General features: G+C 36.3%; 1 protein-coding gene across 1 annotated transcript in view; it reads right to left on the reverse strand.

Moving 5' to 3' along the window:
• Positions 1-12,054: 12,054 nt before the first annotated feature.
• Positions 12,055-20,050, reverse strand: part of LOC145277719 (uncharacterized) — a 38,430-nt gene continuing 30,434 nt past the window's right edge. The window contains exons 3-5 of the mRNA XM_080129419.1: positions 16,519-16,673; positions 14,873-15,054; positions 12,055-13,157 (exon numbers count right to left, since the gene is read on the reverse strand). Of these exons, the coding sequence (XP_079985545.1) occupies positions 12,982-13,157; positions 14,873-15,054; positions 16,519-16,673 (513 nt within the window). The 3' untranslated portion in view covers positions 12,055-12,981. The remainder of the gene's footprint in view (positions 13,158-14,872; positions 15,055-16,518; positions 16,674-20,050) is intronic.

A 20,050-nucleotide genomic window follows, 5' to 3' on the forward strand; every position in this document is an offset into this window, starting at 1 on the left:
TGTCAGAGGCAAGCCGCCCAGCCTGATTGTGACATGATGCAGACCGAGCGATGCCGAGTGACCTTGCTAGTTGACACGAATTCAGAGAAATTCGCACAGCTGAATTCTGATGATGATGATGATGGTTTGATGTTGTTTAAACAGAAATTTCTATGGGATTTTGTCAGAGAGAGAAAAAAAAACAAATAATTGTTCTTATCTTATTGTTGGAAATCCGTTAACGACGAAAAGGTTGTTTTGGGCCCTCTGTTGAGCGATATGAAGAAATCGAGATTCTTAAGCTGACAGCTTGGGGTGGGAATCAGGGGTGAGGGGTCGCCGCCAGGCATTGTCGACCTGGGAGTGACTAATAGCTCCTAATAAAGAACACCTCAGTGCAATGAGGGTTAAAAATGGGGATAGATAAAGCCGAAAGGAGGAGTAGAAATCAGGGAAACAGAGAGAGGGAGAGGAAAGGAAAGAAAGAAAGAATAACTCCAAAAAGGTGGACAGAGGAATTACTGATTTGATAAAAACAAAACACTTGGCTAATTGGTGTCTTTTTTCGCTGATCCCTTCTTGTGGACTGACGGTAGATGAAGAACGGAGAACTTAGTAAAAGAAACAAAACTGCCAGCCCTCTAAGTTGCATGACTAGGCCAGTGTGGAACTATTATTTGTAAAATCAAAGACAGTAATTAATTCTATGTTAAGAAAACCAATTAAAAAATGGTATATCGACTATTTGAATGTTTGACTGGTAAAAAAGACTTGGAAGGAATATTTGTGATGATTACATATTTTGTCCAAATAAGGTTTTTATATGAAAGTTTTTTGTATATGAATGTTTTTTATATGAATTTTTCTTTAATGTTTTTTTTTTTGTTCTGAAAACTTATGACTTGACTTGTTGTTTTCAGATTATCATCATAAAAAAATTCAAAACCTTACATTTGTATTTTAAAAATGAGAATTTCAGGAGTAAAATGACTGTAAAAAAATTGTACAAAGACTGTGATTAATTTCTTTTGGAATTAGTTAAAAAGTTATTTTAAATAAAATCAGAACCGGATCATATTAAGACAGTAACTTTTGAAAAACAAACGGCTTGACATACTTTCAAATGATGCACATGAATAATAATATAATGTATTTTGATTAACATTTTACTGCTGTTTCACAGTTGTTCTGATCATTCAAAATGTCACCAAAATGTTTGATAAAATTTCAATCTTTCAAAAACTGAAATTTTATCCAAATTTGTAACAATATTTTTCATTTGACAAGCTATGGACTGCACTAAATTGTTATGTACAATTCATTATTAAGACTATATATATACTAGTAGAGTGACCAGACATTACCGGAATTAAATGATGATCAACGAATGTTTCAAACTCCTATATTTTTATTGTCACCGAAATTGATGAAATAGCCCATTTTTCAATCAAATCGATTGTCTGCTCTAATTGGAGAAAGCTTCACATGCCCTTCAGTGACTAAGTTCACAATATATTGTAATCTACATTGCACTGTAGAGAACCTACTGTTGATTTTATAAAATTATTTATATATAACTAACTGGGGGTACCCGGCGTTGCACGGGTGTTTGGAGGTGTGTGTGGTTTGGGGTAAATCAAAACTCCGGGGATCGGGGAGGGGGGGAGTAAAATAAAAAAAGTTTTCGTACGTAAGTATGAGAATCAAACCCTAACCCTTGAGACGAAGTTGGAAATTAAAGTGTAAAAAAAACGTGCAACGTTAACCATTGGGCCACCGCAAAATATTAACAGAAACACGTTTGAATTTATTTAACTATTTAGAATTGACAGGTGCACATTTTAATGAGGTCAACTTTGACTGCAGGATAGTATTTCATTTACTGCGGGAACGCTTTTTTTATTTTTATTTTCCCCCAAGATGTTGGGGGGGGGGAGACCAGCTCCCCATAAAAAGGGGATTGTCCAAATTGAATAGCAATTGTCTGATATAAGGAAAATATTTCCACATTGATCAAATCTGATTGCTTTCGGACATTTCCAGCAATCGCGACCGGAAAAATACCTCCAGAATTAGTGCCGCTTTTATTATACGAAAAAGCCTAATCCACATTAGCAAAAAATATTGAATATTTATCTTTCCACAGTCGAGCAAATTATATAGACAGGCGACCTCCGTTGTTAACTCGTAGATATTATGATTTATATGTGATATAAAAAGTTTTAAGAAGTTGTGAGCCGACCGACCGCTTCTCGGAAAAAAGCCTTTTACAGATATACACAAAAAGCGAACATACATACATACATTTTCGAACATACATACATACATATATTTTATATATATAGATGGTTTGCATTAAAGTTTAAAATGGAAAAATCAACTATCATTGTGAAATTGTGCTTTACACAAAAACATTCATTTCGATTGTGCCTCTGTCATTTCAAAGAACCTACTGTTGATTTTATATGTTGGGCCTTTCAGCTTGTGTGATAATAAAACTTCTCAAGTGCACTTGTGATGTTAGACTGTGTAAGATGTTAACTTTGGTCAAAATAGTCCTTTTCCTTCTTTCATCGGAGTATTTTGAATATTGATCCTTAGCACAGAAATTCCAACAGAAAACCTATAAGAACACTGCCACACACATAAAGTACCTTCATACAAAATTTCATAAAAATCGACCAAGCCATTTTCAAGTCCATAGGGAATGAACTCGCAGACACACAAAATTCCTTTTATATGATAGTGGATATATTTGCGTGTATTCGTGGAAGCAAACTAATGAAATGATTGCAAAAGATTGACTTACAATTAAAATTTATATATATATATATATATATATATATATATATATATATATATATATACACACACGTTTTCTTTTTTATTACCGTATCTTTCTGTTAAGTTACATTATTGTTTCAGCTACCCGGCCGTTTTTTGGCCGTCTGTAGTTTCCTCAGACTTTTACAGAAAAAACTAATATATATATATATATATATATATATATATAAACTAGCAGATGTACTCAGCGTTATCCAGTATTAAACGTAACATTAAATTCCTTTAAAATAATGAAGTAAAAATCGAAAAAAACTGAGACATGTGCATGCGAGTATTGATTTTTGTAAACAGTTCCCTTCTTGTAAGTTAAAAAAATACAAATACTCAAGCTGTGATTGAAACCAAAACCTAAAAGACAGTGAGTTAAGCATTATAACTATTAAGCCAGCTTGACACAGTATAGATCTGGGAGATCAACCCTCCCAGGTCTTGCTTCTCCTCTTTAGGGCGAAGTAAGTTTATAACTTACTGCTTGGGATGTCCCAACTGAGGAAAGCTGCCCAGGTAATTTTTAGTCGCGTGCAAGCGTTACTCCCTACACCCGATATGAATTCTTCCCAACCCCCATTAGGGATCTCCCCACTTGTTTTCGGTGCCCCGGAAAACAGTAGGTGATCTAACTTTCTAGATTAGCTCAGGGAGGGACCTTACTAACAATGCACTAGGAATTTTTATTTTTTTTAGTATATTTCTTCTAGATTTCCCACTCCCCAACACGAACTGTTTTTCTTCCAAATTCAAGAACTTTTTATTTTCCAATGAATTGAACTTTTTTTCACACACACACACACACACACACACATTTTAATTAAAAAAAAAATAAATAAATAAAAAAATAAAAATAAAAATAAAATTTAAAAAAATGCACACACATAGAGAAATTGTATATACATCTTTTTTGCAAAAACGCTGGAGTTTGCATTAGTTAGTTTAGAGCCCACAGAGTGAATGAGGTATTGTGGTAAATGTTGCCAGTCAAGAGTAAAGTCGCCACAGACTCCATTTTTACTTTAGTTACAAAGACTCTGCAACACTCACCTCCCCAGTTCTTATAGGGCCTTGTGCCTAAATTTGTTTTGTCTTTTGGAGATTTTACTTTTTTAAATGTTTTAATTTTATATTGGAATTTTTTTTATTGTAATTTTTTCTTTAAACGAAATAAATTAAATATAAAGATCAAAGTGTAGTATCTGTTCTGATACATACACCGCGCGAAGCAGTGCTGTTCTGGCGACACATTCTCGTGCCCGGAACACCTTCTCTCTTCCCTCCACTAACTTCCCACTCCCTCTCTCAGTTCTATCTCCCCTCTTGCCGCCTTTTGGCGCCACTTCTTTTTGGCGCCAAAGTCGGCTCCCCACTTTGGACGCTGACTCCACGTCACTTTTTTCAGTGATTTTTTTTTTAAAAGAGGGAACCAAAACGGACACCCCCAGCCCGGGGGCCACCAATATGGATACCCTCAGCCAGGGGCCCACCAATATGGATACCCCCAGCCAAGGGGCTACTGCTCCCCAAGAGGACGACTCCCCAACAGGAGAAAAAACAACTGTTGATGGGGCGTACCGCCCGGATAAGACAGCATTGGACGCTCCCCAGAAGGGGGAAAATTTAGCAACAGCTTCCCCCGAGGGCGACTCCCCCCAAAGGGGAGCAAAACCAAAATCGGTCGTAGCATCTCACTCCGACCACAAAAAGGAGGAGGTGCCAAACCAAAAGGACAAGAAAGGGGACAGCGCTCCCCAGGAGGGCTGCTCTCCCAAAAGGGGAGCAGATCAAGAAAGTGAGGGGGTATACCGCCTGGACCTCACAAACGAGGAAGGGGCAGATGGCCTCAAAGTAAACAAAAATGATCATGCTCCCCAAGAGGCCGACTCCCCAAAACGGGAAGCTGCTCCCGAAAAAGACTCTAACCAAGGAGAATCAGGCCCAAAAGACAAAATGAGAGTGTCTCATGCTTGACGCATTTGTAAATTGTCAGAAGCGGTTAGTGCTAATGGGAGATTGGAACGCGATCTTAGACCCCGAGATAGATAAGGTAGGAGGCGATGTTAGAGGATCGGAGAGGTGCGAATCCAGCCTGGCCGATCTGATGGCTAGATGCGGTCTGGTCGACAGGTTTTGGGTCGAGCATCCGAGGCGGGAGATGTGGACGTGGACCAATAGTGTTTCCTCCTATCCAAACACTTACTTGGACAGGATGTTAGTTAGGAGAGGCGAAGTAGACTTCTTATCTTGTCCCACGTTCACTTGGCTAGGCCAGATGGATCATAAACTAGTTATGGCCCGGCTGAAGCTAAGAAATAGGCCTAAGTTAGTCGCTCACTGGAAGTTAAACACTTCCCTTCTGGAGATACAAGACTTCCAAGAGAATAGAATTAATTCAAAAAGCAGTAGTGGGGGCGGTTACAGGGAGTAAGTGGTGGGTAGGTCTAAAAGCCAAAATTAGAACCTTCTCTGTCAAATATGCCCAGTGCCTCGCACTAGATAAGACCAAGATGAAGAAGCTAGAGCAGAAACTAGCCCGGGCTACGGGGGAGGGTGATAGGGTTAGTCAGGAACTAGCTAAGCAGGACCTTCTGCGTGAGAATAGCGAGCGTTATGAAGGTCAAGGAGTCAGAGCTAGGCTTAGAAAGGTAGGCAATGAAGTAGTCAATTCCAACACTGACGTGCGTCGTGAAATCTCTAGGCATGGCTCGGACAAGTACATTGCAAAGGTAAGACATCCAGATGGACGCACCCTTGAATCGACTCGGGAGATCTGCGAGGGGTTTCGAGAACATTTCGAGGAGCGTTTTACACAGCAGCCCGATCTTACGGTCCTTGAGTTTAGCGACTATTTGGCCGACTCTCCCTGCCTCAGAGCGGCTAGTTGCGAGGGCCGGGTGACGGAGCAGGAGGTTTTTACTGCGCTAAAGCAGGTCAGCTGTGACAGATCGCCGGGACTCGATGGTCTGCCATACGAACTGTATTTGAGGTTGTCGCCCATGTTTCTGCCTCTTCTGATGGATGTGTTCAACCATTGGTTTGCTCAGGGATCCATCCCAGGGCAAGTCACCAAGGGAGTGATCACATTGCTAAGGAAAGGTGACGGGCATAGTGGGGAAGAGTTAGACGATTACAGGCCCATAACTCTACTAACAGAATTGAAGATTTGGGCCAAGGTCCTGTCGAATCGGCTGCAGGTTGTTATCGGCGAGTTGGTTGAACCAGAACAGAACTATGCTGTGAAGGGGAGATCGATTCAGAACAACTTGCACCTGATCCGCACGATCCTAGAGGAAGGGATAGATAACGACATGGAAGCCGCGCTGATCAACTTAGATCAGTCCAAAGCTCTTGATAGGGTCGACCATCGTTTCTTGGCATCTGTCTTAGAGGCCGCCGGTTTTAAACCGGACTTCTGCAAGTGGATCTCCATGATGTATCGACAGCCCACAGCCGTCGTGCAAGTCAACGGAAAGCGCTCGAAACCCTTTGTTATCTCTCGGTCGGTTCGTCAGGGTTGTCCGCTGTCGCCTCTGCTCTATGTCCTGGCTTTGGAACCCCTGCTCCACAAGCTGAGACGTGGGGAGACAAATTCGGCCCTGCGCGGAATTGCAATACCCGGTGGCTCAGCCGCCAAGGTATCCGCATTCGCCGATGATGTCACGGTCTTTTTGTCGAGCTTCAGAGACATCGAGATCGTGTCGGAGGCACTCGCTCAGTATGAAAGAATTACAGGGACCCAGATAAACTGTAGCAAGTCTGTAGGACTGCGGTTGGGCGCCTGGAGTGGCAACGCCAACCTCCCGGCGCCCTTCAGCTGGACAGATGGCCCGATTCGGATCCTCGGCGTGTGGTTCGGACCAGGTCTCCAGATTGACAAAAATTGGTTGGAGGTATGGTCAAAGGTGGAGGCTGCAGTCAATTCGTGGCTTCCTAGGAAACTTTCCTTAAAGGGTAGAGCTGAGACATGCGCCACTTACGTCTTTCCTCTCATCCTTTACTGACTGGCCGTACTTCCCCTGCCTGCACAACACCTAAAAGCTCTCGTCGAACTCTTGTCCTCACTTCTTTGGGACAGAGGAAGACACTGGGTGAGCAGACAGGTCTGTATTCAACGTCCGTGTGAGGGAGGCTTGGGAATGCCGGACTTGAAGTGTCATCGAGACGCTGAGAGGCTGGCCTTCCTGAGCCACTATATGCAGGATGACCAACTGTGGCACCCCGTGGTTACTGCTACCTTCCCCGACCTCGTTCTTGACCCTTCTATCGAGAGTCGTCGCAGGCCACGGGGAGAATCTGCCTACATGAAAGAGTGCCGAGCCGCCCTAAAACAACTACCAAGGTCCAGCAACCTTGTGACTGCTACCCGTAGGGAACTCCACAGGGATCTAGTAAGCGGGGCTGCTGACGACCCGCTATGCGCGCGTTTGGGTTGGCAGCAGAGTGAGATCCGCTCCGTGTGGAGCTGGGCGCCAGGTTCGAGTCATCTAAACAATTCAGAGTTCTCTCTCACCTGGCGAAATGCACTTCCACTCAACAACGTACAATGCAGTTCTGGGTTTTTGGAGTCGCCTGATTGTCCCCGTTGTGGGACAACGGCCGTAGAAACGACTGATCATGCTTTCTTTGATTGCCGCGAACTCCGCCGGTACTGGTCGTATGTTGGTGAGGTGACGGCTCGCATTGATCCTGAGCATCCTCGCCCAATTACCATATCCAATGTTGTGGACAATGTGAGGCCACCGTAGGACCGGGAAAGACGAATGGTCTACGTTACAATCCTGGCCGTGGCGAGAATGGTGATTTGGACGTTGCGTCTGCAAAATTGGCGGGGGGGGGGGGGGTCTTTTTCTAATCAGGATCTGATCGCTTTCTTTAAACACCAACTACGGGTGAAGATCAGAGTTGATAGAAGGCTGCATCGCGCGCCATTTGACAGAAGATGGATACATGTAGCAAGTCTGTGTGTACGAAGAGGAGCCAAATTTGAATACGTGTTCCCCACCTAGGTGTGGAACGCGCAGTTCCGTAAAGTAAAATTTAACAAATAGCCTCTCAGCTAGCTGAGTGTGTGTTCCATCCCTCCCTGATTAGGAAGCGTCCAAGATCCCCACCCCCTCTTTCTTGCAATTTTTATTTTGACCCCCTCCTCTAAATTTCATTCATCTTGGAGAGAAAGAAATACAAACTAACCCCCATTCCTTACCCACAAAATTTTCTTTTCTCCATTCACCCCCATCTAGAGGGTATCCCCACTTAGAGACTGATCCGCAGAAGCCAGGTTCCTTTTACAAACCTAGTGGAACGGGTAGTCTATCAACTAGACGGGGTTGGGAGGGTCCTACTAATCCCCCCCCTTTTTTTTTTCTTCCCCCGCGCTCGACACAAATGAATTATTGCACCATTTTTATTGTTATCTTGTTTTGTTTTTACACGTCAATAAAAAATGTTTTAAAAAAAATTGGGAGTTAAGTAGGATGTCCCCCAGTATGAAAGGGTGAATGTGGTATTATGGTGAAAGATACTAGCTGGGAGAAACTTTTGATTTTGTTTAGTTCTGGAGTGACAAGGATGAACAACGACACCCACAATCCCCCCCTTTTGAGTTGGCCATGTGCCTAAGTTTTTTGTTCATTGTTGATTTTCAATGTACTTTTAACATGAATAAAGGATTTAATATCTCAAAGTGTAGTATCTGTTCTTACTACATGCTGTAATTATATTTGTAACTTTGTGATATTAAGTGGGGGATCACTTCTCTGTATTAATTTAATGTAAAATGATCACCCACTTTACAACCAGTCAGTCTCAAAGCCATTCAAGTCATTCTCCAGATCATTCAAGATGTTTTTGAAGGATTCCAGTTATTTTTTAAGCATTCAAGTCATTCTTAAGGTCATTCAATTCATCCTTAAGTTCATTAAAGTCATTTACTTTTTATTTATTTAAGTCATTTCAGCGCATTTTTCGGTCATTTTAGTTTATCTTTAAGAATTTCATGTCAATCCTACATTCACGCATTCATTCATTACACGAGAGCACGTGACTAATGACTATCAGCCTTGTTAAAAGGTCAGAGTACTCCTACTTTAAGGGTGCTGCCTTGACTATCTCCATCTCCTGACCCTGTGTCTCATTCTCTTGTGGTGGGGAAAAAAATAAATACTAAAATTTGTGGCAGTTATGGCCCCAGAATCATGAAGTGTATTTCTTTAACAGAGTTTCGTTGATACATTTTTTTTAATTAACATTTATCATGGTGACTAAATGGACTTTTATTCTTTTGATTAATGTTAAAGGCATTAAGCTAGTTCATTTCACAACCCAATCACAAGATTGCACAGTAAAAATTTAGTGTAACTTAGACAAGAAAATAGAGTGCTTGTCCAGAATTCTCTTCCCCCACCATGAAATATTGCATACCAAAAATCATGTCAACTGATCAAATAGATTTATTTTTAAATAAGAAAACGAAATTTTGTGACTAAAACAACAACGCTTTTACTATATCATCTCAAAAACAGACTAAAGGAACACAAAGGAGATAACTCCAAATAATTCAAACTCAGAACTAAAAGAGACGCCTTTCATAATTTCATAATACCATCACGGCACCTGAAAGATTTTAGAAAGCCATTTTTAACATAGGGTGGGGCATATTGTAAAAACTCGATTTCGTCTAAAATATATTCCTCATAAAGATAATACAATTTGTATGATTTTTGGTGGACAATATTATTTTTCCATCACGGGTATGTACTTCATAAAGATTTTTCTTAATTATTTTGGGGTGGGGGAAGAGTGCAGGTTCTGAATAAGCGCTGAAAATAGTAATACAATCACTTTTCATCATCATCACAGTGGAAGCCTACATGTTTATTCTGAGTTTTATGTAAACATACTAGACCGTCATCACCTATGTTAGAATTATGAGACATTATGTGTGTGTATCAGTATTTATCAGATTAGCGTAACTTTGATAATTACATCTTGAATTATTTCGGTGAACGGTGACAAGGCAAATCAGTTCCTTCACTTTAAGCGATTTATTAAAATAAAATATAAGATAAGGAGATTATTGTAAAATATACAATAAAAAAAATTTTAAACTGTACAGATAAAAATAGTACAATTAGTCTTTGCACTTTTATAAGAAATATGTTTATGAAATTATAAAAATAAATTTCTTTAATTCTGAAAATAAGTTTACATCTATATATCTATAAAAGTGAACGTGTCTGTCTGTCTGTCTGTGTACATTTCCCTACGCAATAACTGTCAATTTTTAGTCTATAGACTCGAAACTTGAAATACCGGGTACTGAGATTTGGGAAAATCGATGTGACGGGTGTCAGCCAGAAATTTGGCTGTTAAGGGGTCAAATTTCAACGATTTGACCTTTAAGAACTCTACCAAACTCCTCCGACAATTTTGGGTCTAGACACTTGAAATTTTAGATATAGGTTCCTTGAACCTGGATCTAACTTAATAAAGTGATTTGAGCACGAAACTATAAATTTTAAGGGGTCATAATAGGGGTCAAAGTCTTAAAAAATTAACCATTGTTTTTGTTTTTTTGCACAGCATACACCTCCAAACACCCGAGCAACGCCGGGCACCCCTGCTAGTATATTTATATAATAAATATATTTATGAAAGTATAAAAATAAAATTATTGAAATCAATAACAAAATTTCAAAAAGCATTAAAAACGTACTCAATAATATTCCCAAAATAGTTCTAAAGTGTTTTCAATGATTCTTACAAAAAAAAAAATTATAATAATTCTTAATTAAAATAAGACAGAAAAAAACTTTTCAATCATTATTGAATCATAAAAACGTAATAAAAAAAAAAAAAAGGAGTACATGCATAGGAGAGATATAGGCGTGAGCAAAAAAAAAAAATACTGAAGGAACTGATTTGCTTTGTAACCACTTCCCGTAGCAGAAGTTACCTGACTACAGCCTAAAGAAAAAAAAAAAAACTTTTATATTGTACTAGTTGTCACGGAATGAAGATTTTATATTCTATAAAAAAAAAAAAAAAAAAAAAAAAAATGAAATATCAATTAAGTAGTTTATTGTTTTAATTTCATTTGCGAAAAACAAATTTGCCATGATAGACGAGGCCATGTTTTACAAGAGAACATGAGAGGTAATTAGTAATAGATTTAACAGATTTCATGACCATTAGGATCGTCTGTACTTGTCCTCCGATTCGTTGGACATTTATTTTTTTCATCAACATCAAAACAGTAACATTTGATTTTCTTGAATAAAAAAAAAATACTTGATCAAATTACGTAATTTTTGGAATTTTTCATTTTCGTCTCACAACTAGTACGTAACATCATACAGACATTTCTCCATTTTCTTTAATTTTAAATGCTGCCATAAGTGCGAATTTGAATAAGCACCTACTTTTGCCCAACGGACTGTCGGGTTGCCCTACTAGTCTGAAATGTAACTCCTATTCCAATACAAAAAAAGAACAGTTTCAGCTTCCAAACTGGAGATTTTCCTTTGGTCCCAGACCCAACAGAATCTATGCTATTGTTTAAATGGTTTTTTTTCCATGTTGGCGGAGGTATTACTGGCTTTGATTGTGTGCAATTCCATGAAATACATTTTCAGGTGGAGCAAGTCTATTGTTTATTGTTTACTGCCTAAGGCACCCCTACTGGGAGAATGCCAATGAGGTTGCTCAGGTAATTTCTAGTGCTTGTTAAAAATTACGAAAGTTCATGTAGTAGAACAACTGCTATTGTGTTTTATAAAAAAAAAAAAAAAAAAATTAAAAAATAAGTCTATCGCTATAGGCAACAAATATTGCAGCCATGACAAGTAATCTAAAATATTCCTTTCGGGGTTATGTCCCCTGTGTATAGCCTACTTTATAACTAAGAAAAATGCAATTTTACCCAATTTTCCATAAAAATTACTTTTAATTAGAAGTAACTTTCTACTGAATGAATTTTCGTAATTTTTGGATATGTTACTATTTTCAGCATGACAATTAAGTATGTAATATTGTTTTTGCTTAAAATGACATTTAAAAGAATCAAGCTGTCAATTATCTTAACAAGGACCCAATTTTTTAAAAGGCCAGAGTGCTCCCCCTTTATAGGCACTAAACTCTCAATTTCAAACCTTGTCTCACATCTTCCTGTAGTAAATACTAGCTCCCAACAAAAATGGTTGACTCTTAGAAAAAAAAATAAAATAAAATAAAAGACTCAAATCAGTTTTAAAATTCCTGACCTTTTGAACTCTGCTTAAATCAAAGCTGAAGATCATTTATTTGTAAATTAATTTACTGATAATGAAATTAAAAGGAGGTTAAAAATATTTTAGATGCTGAAAGTGTTTCTTCATACATGGAAACCCAAATTGCACATATGCAAAAATGTAAAAAAAAAAAAAAATTTAATGATTTGAAACAAGAGGAATATTGATGAACTTAGGGTCACCACATATATAAAAAGAAAAACAAAATTACAATTTTTTGTTTTTTAATATTCTTTATTAACTCATATAGCTTATGCTTCAGGGCTCAGTATATTAACTAGCAGGAGCCAAATGTATGAATAATTGAAAAATAAAAAAATAAAAATTTAAATGCATATTTTTGGGAAAAAAATTTTTAAATTAAAGACATTTTTTTTTTTAAATCTTAGTGTTTCACATTTTCATATATTTTAGAACTTTTTTATATATAATATAATTGTTTGCATGTTTATAAAATTTCAAATGTAATTGTACAAGACAAATTTGATTTATTAAAAATTAAAACGAACAAAACTAGTCTTTGTTTAATACTGTTTTCTACATGTTTGCACATTCATAAAGATGGTCCACTCCACTTAAAATTCTTTGCCCAAGGGAAGGTTACACTAATTGAAACATAAGCTATATGAGCATATAAAGATGATTTAAAAATTGGAATTGTTTAGAATTCTTTTTGATATTTATAAATTGATGGATATTTAAAAGATGTCTATATATCCATTAATTTATAAATATTAAAAATACAAACTATTCTAATATTTATGTATTTGCCTTCAGAGGCCAGGGTATATTTCTGGGTGCTTTGCACAGATACCATCAGCTGAGTGTTTAAAAGAATAAATTTTTTAAAGATTCTTAGTTTTTTAAAACCCCGATTTATTTACATATCCTCTGTACTCCATTTATATGCCATCGCAGCCGTTGCCTTTTTCTCTGCTGCTTTTTGGTAGATCTGATTTTCAAAACCATTGGAACGGTCTACACCATCCCAGCGGTAGCCTGGCATAATATTAAACCTGTTTGGTGGTGGTGCAGGTCCCTTGTAAGTAGGCCGTTCTAAAAAGTAAAAAAGATTTTATATTGAAAACAATGGATACACAGATCAAAGGATATAATCAAATTAAGAATTTGACAGCTTTAAATAATACTCTCGACTAATAACGTTTTGGATAATCAGATTTCAAGATAGTTTTACTTAAATTTTTATATTTAAAAAAAAAAAAAAAAAAAAAAATTTAAGTCTTCAAAATACCACTATTTTATTTAGAAATGAATATCCTTTCATGTGCATTAATAAATATTAACCTAAATGAATATATTTGAAGAATTTTGAACATATAAACTGATAATTTTAACGCCATTAAGTATTCATTTTCATAACATTTTTTTTTTTTTTACAAATGCCATTCTTTTATAAAAGTTCATTACCACTCTTATGAGGAATTTTATCATGAAATTTAGAAACCAATCAGAAAAAATCAATCTCACATTATGAGGGTAAAAATAAACTAGCCTATTCTTTTTTGTTGTTTTAAAAATAAACTTTAACATGAGTATTAAACATTTTTTAAATATTTTTTGTACCTGAACTAGTAAAAAAATATTTTTACCCTTTTTATGCATTAAAATTAGAATTTTATGTTGTTCTCTTTTTGTAGTAGCAAGTTTTAATTACCCTATCAGAAAAAAATATCGCCTTTTCAACGAAAATCAACAATTTTACTGTTTACCTACACTATTATCACTCATAATGCCAATCTGCCAACAGTTTATAAAAATTGCAAATTTATAAAACTAAATTCTATTTTTTAGGTGATTGTGTGTGAATACTCTAAAAATCTTGAAAACACAGCGAAAAATAATTTAGAATAGAGGGAAATCAGTTTCACATATAAATTTAAAGTAAAATGATGCCTCCATTTCCCAGTTACTCTTGTCTTTTAGAGCAGTTAGCACTCCAAATTGTTTTGTTTTTTTAAGCTTTAAAGTTAGTATAAAAAATAATTATCCAAGCTCTAGGTCCAAGTGACAACCTCCTAAAAATCCCTTCCCCTAAATGTGTTGTGCCACGATCTCTCCTCTAAAGAAAAAAAAAAAAACTTAACTCTAAGTCCAAAAACCTTTCTATAATCCTACCACTAACCATAAGTCAGAGTGGCAAGTTACAAAAACTCTTAAAATCAGAAGTAGACTATAAAAAAAAAGATTCATCTTTCGTAGAAAAACTTCCCTAATATTTCTACTGCAAAAGTAGTATAAAAAAAATCTTATGAAACACACATGATCTTAAAGACTGAAAAATATCCAGTCATGCAGGGCACAGAAATAGTTATAAGTTATTTATTTTTAGTCAGATTTTAAAAAGATTCTTTCATAGATCATCAAGCAATTTTATGAAAAAAAATAAAATAAATTCCAATTCATTTCATGCAAGCCACATGCAATCCTAGTGTTTTTTTTTTATGATACAATCACTACACACGAACTGTGCTTTTTTAGTGGCACCATGCCACAAATATGAATAAGAAAAAAAAAAAAAAAAACTATTTCTATACTTGATGAAGGTGTATATCATCAAAAGTTTATTTAAAATTTTCAAATAAATGTTTATTGTCTTCTTAAACTTACAAGTTAAAATTTATACATCAAAGAAAAAAAAAATTTCTAATTCATCACACAATCTTTTTATAATTGGCAATGAAATAAGTTCGGAAATGAAATCTTAGTTGAATTGCATCTCCAGGGGAAAATTAAAACAATTTTTTCCTTACCTTTGCCATCTTTTTCCGGCCTTTTCTTTTTCTTGATGAAGGCCAACATGGGGTCACCTGCCCGATCCTGCTCCCGCATCATCTGGTCCAGATCTTTATCATCCTTATAGCGAGCTAAAGGCTTAGACAATTCATGCATCGTATCCTGAACGGCCTGGTCCTGTTTAGCCTTCTGCTTCAACCTGATAATGTGTACGTAAAATTGAGACCATCAATAAGAACAACAATGTATTCAGTTATCGGTCAGTCAAGAGTTTTTCAACAACAAGAAAAGCGTTAACAAAATCTATTTGCCTTTATACATCCACAAACAAAAAGTATTATCTTCGATATTGAAAATGATGTCCATGAATTCAAGCCTAGGCAAATGGCAAAATCTCATAAAACGGCCACTCCCTTTTTAGTAGATCCAAAAAGGGTTTTTTTCTTTTTTCTTCGCTGGGGTTCTCAGGGAGGTTACTATTTTTTTACAACTTTTTATATACTCTCTAGATTATAAAATCTACAATTTGTGAATGGATATCATATCTACATTTATTACATCGACTTTTAAGAAATTCCCTCTATTCCGTTCTTTCGCGTGTTTGTTGGTCTTTTTCATATAAATAAAGCGAACCTAATTGGAGCGAAGGTACAGCGCCTGGCCTTTCGTGCCAGGACGTCTTGAAAGTAATCAGCTTTGATCAATGTCGAGGAAGCCCTTCATATCAGACAATTGCTATTTATTTGGATGCTGCCAGAGTTCTCCCAAAACAGGGGGAACGACCTTGTGAGGAAGAAAAATACCACAAGAGAATGCGAAAGCTTGACTGGCCCCAGGCCAGGTTTAAAAGCCACTTTCATTTCTGCGCTGACTCCTATGATTCTTAACTTAAATATCATTAAGTTGACGACTTTTTGATTGACATCGCTAAATTTGAACGCTTTTCACTTTCTGTGGCGTCATAGCGTAGTAGTAAGATATCAGGTTTTCTTTCACTTTCTTTTCTGCTTTCGCGTCACAAGTTCAAGCCTGCCTGCCTGCCTGCTAACACTTTGTTTTTCTTAACACACACCTCCAAACACTCCAGACAACGCTGGCCACCCCCGCCAGTAAATTATAAATCAAAAGTCCATAATATTGATCTGACATGAATAGATCAGAATCCAGACATCATTAAAAAGTTAAATTAAAATTAGAACGATATTTGCTACCAAAACAGTAACAGAAACTTGCTATAAAGTGATCAACAGAATGTTGTTTGGAAGAAACAGTGTGGGGTATTTCATTTCAGTCTCCAGATAATGTTGAGTCATCAGAAGAGAATGCACACCACTGACCCGACATGGGAGGAAGTGATAAGTATCTTGTCACAAAATTGAACTTTCATCGGCATGTAAAAAGATACTGTTGGTACTTCAACTGTCAATATTTTATTTTGTTAATTCTTTGAGTTTTGTAAATTGGAAAAAACTTTTAAAATGTTTTTTTTCTTTAACATTTGTAAGTATAAATCCCGATCACGCAGTTGAATCATGAATTTTCTGGTTTCTCAATTATCATTTAACGTGTTCTATTGATATAGGGAGAGACGCTGAAGAGGGACATCTTTCATGAATTGCAAGGCAATTGATATTTTTATCTAAGCAAATGAAGATAGACTTACCCTTTGCCCCATTCAGCATATTTTTGGTCTTTCAATTCCTTCCTCTTTTGCTCTTCGTTCTTTCTCATCTGTTCTTGCTTCAGATCTCGGCGCCTTCCAGTTGATCGATCTCGTACAATTGTCTCGGCATTCTTCCCAGATACAGTGTTATCCAACTGAAAGACAAATGAAAAACATGAAGTAAATTAAAAAACTGTTAAACTCTTTATGATTATCATTTCTTTCTTTGAAGGAAAGAAATGCTAAAACATGATTGGCTGAGAAGATCACATGATGACAGGTTAGATAAGGATGCCAGTGTCCAATGACAAAAAATATTTTAAATCAAAATGAATTTCTCAACCTGATGGAACATGCCCCTCCCCCACTCAATATTCATATTAAATTTTATATACAATAACAGCTGAATCAGTAAAGTTAGAGAAAACATCTTAAGCTGGAAAGTTTGAAAATAAAACGAAAGAAAATAACAAATGGGTATAGAAGGCAGAAATAAAATGTCTCACTAGCGGGACTTGTGGAAATTCCACAGGGGACTCATATGTAATATATTGATGTTGGCATTCTGTAGATGTTCAGTTTGCCCTTAAGCTATCATTTATATTTTAACACTGTAGATATAAACATTTTTACAAATAAAAGTTACATAAATTTTAAATTCGTGTGCATTTTGTATAGCAAAATTGTTAGTCAAAACTTTGTGTTTGTTTTTTAAAATAAAAGCAAACAAAATGTCCAGAAAGAAATAAAAAGTATTTTCCTATTAAAGGGACATAACCCTTACAAAATTCAAGATTGATTTTTTTTTTTTTTCCTTTTCATTTTTATTTTTAAAACGCAGAAGTTGGGTTTTGGATAGAGGTATTTTATTAGGTAGTTGGCTTGCCACTTGAACCTAGTTTTATTGTTAGGATTAAAGAACGTTTTAGGAGAAGGCTTGGCACTCATAGCTGGGATTAGAGGTAAGGTTAAGCGAGTTTTTGCATCAATTAAAATGAATGCCTCTCGTCTTGGGGAGGCCTCAAGTTTTGACAAGCTTGACCTTTACTCCTGATCTTAAATGGAATACGTACATCAAATCTGTTGCCAAGGCCGCTGGAAAAAATGGTCAGATTCTTCTATCGATCCAGTAGATATCTCACTGCTGATACAATTCTCTATCTATATAAGAGCCAGATACGTCCAAGGATGGAATACTGTTGCCACATATGGGCAGGAGCTGCTAGAAAGGACTTGTCCTGCCTTGATAGGGTTCAAAATAGACTTTGTGACCTTGTGGGAGATGTCCTTTTCTCTTCGCTGGAACCTCTATCTCACAGAAGAGATGTTGCGAGTTTGTCTCTGCTTTATCGTTATTTTCATGGAAAGTGTTTGCCTGAGCTTTGTCTAGCTGAAAACACTATCAATAATTTTCCCCACTCTTTATCTGTGCCTAAACCTAAACGTAGATTCCATGATCAAAGCTTCTTTCTTAGAACTACACGCCTGTGGAATTGTCTACCGTTTTCCTGCTTTCCAGCTGTCTATAATATGGTTGTCTTCAAGTCCAACGTAAACAAGTTTCTGATGAGCCATTACACTTAAGTTAACAAATTTACCGAACTATCATTTACTATATTGTCCTTTTGACTACTCTACACTCTTTAACCCTTATCCTTGAACGGCCTCTCGGCCTTGATAATTGATGACGCCTATGTAAAAAAAAAAAAAAATGTAAATGAGGAGTGTGAAACTTAACAAGAATTACAACAAAAATTTATTTAAAACAAGTGACGTTACTCTATCAGAAAACGTGTCTTTTGGTAAAGTATCAAATATTTTTGCCCACCTATTTAAACATCAAAAAAAACTTTTTGCTAAAGTTGACAAATTTTTCTTCAACTTGCATATATTCTTTTAAAACATACAATCCGCCCCCTGACACAGGTTTGGTGCATCAACATCAGATATTAAAAAACTTATTTCAATTGCTGCAATATCTGATTGAGAGGGGCATTTAAAAACCCCAGGAGAAACAGATGGATGAAGAAACTTTATTGTTGCTTGTCCAGTAGACATATCTAATACCATTCCTAGAAAGAAAAGAAAAAAAACTATCAAAGATTTGCATGTTAAATGTAAAAACAATATGCAAAATTCATAAGATTTTAAAATCTGAAGTTATTAAAATAAAGAGGTCTTACCTGGAAGCCATCTAGTTTCATATGCCACTGCAACATATTGCCCTGGGCTGACGATGCATTAGTTTAAAACTAGTTTCATCATCACCTGATGTATTGGAATCCCTGTTTGTTATATGTTGCTGGTCTCCTTCAGTAGCTGTATCTCCTTTTGTCTCATCTCCTTTTTTTCAGTCCTGTACTTCTCACACAACGATCAACCTTTTCTCTGAGCTTCAAAAATTAAATCAAACTTGTTATTTAGTTTTGCAAAGATACCATTTGAAGAAGATGGTGCGACTGGACTTCAGCATCAAGATTGTACTGTCATAGTGCAAACTTGCATGTTTCTGTAGTTTTTGACTTGCATTAAAACGAGCCAAAATTTCGTTCACTGAATATGTTTGTGAGTATTGAGCCTTTAGTGGCAGGTGAAGCAGCACAGTTCATTGTAGAGTATTTCCCACCATCAAGAAAATCTGTTAACTTGTTCTTAACAGTTTTTTACTATTCCATTAATTATTGACTGGATTGCCTGGAGAAGAAGGTTCATACGATCTGGGTTACGGATTTCAGATGAGCTTTGAAAGAAAGGCGATTTTTTTTATGTGGTGGAAAAGATACAAATGAGGAGCAATTTTCTTCCAAAAGCAGTTTGGTGACAGAGTAATTTTGAAGATTACTTTAAAAAAAAATTAAAAAAAAAAAAAAAAATGGCTGTATATGTAAAAAAATAATTTCAGATAAATGTATTTCCTGGCTTATTGTAAGGCGCCAATATGGTTCGGTAATTTTTATATAAATAATTGAAACAGCTTGAACCATGGTAATAATCCTTGAATCCTTAAGGTCTGAAAACATACATTTTACTTTTTGATTGTTTTTTAACCTTCTCTCTAAACTGAGAATTTCATTGAAAAATTATCTGTGCAGCACCAAGGAACATTCCATTAAAACAATTAATAAATGACTTGATTTCTTGATCTACAGTCGGTTAGACACCGATCTTTAATGCCATTCTTTTCATCTATGTTTGGTCCAAGATCTGATGTCATCCTTACTATTCTTGCAGTCACATTTTCTTTTTACCAAAATTTGAAAAGGAGATGAGCATCCCGACCAAGTGGATCACCGTCTTAAAAACGTATATCCTGCAGTTGAAACAATCTTTCAAGACGATATCGCTGAAAACAAAAAAGCACATGAACCATGCAGTGAATGGTCTACAATATTTTCTTCTTGATCCTCTCTTCTTCTATCTACTGTTGAAGTTGACGTGAAGATTTCTTTCCATTTTCCGCACGGTCACTCAAAGTAGTTTAGCTTTTCAATAATTATAGCTTTTCCCTCCTCCTTTCCATCTATGCAACAAG

This window comes from Euprymna scolopes, chromosome 6 (assembly GCF_053919585.1).
Source record: "Euprymna scolopes isolate OS-2025 chromosome 6, ASM5391958v1, whole genome shotgun sequence".
NCBI lineage: Eukaryota > Metazoa > Mollusca > Cephalopoda > Sepiida > Sepiolidae > Euprymna > Euprymna scolopes.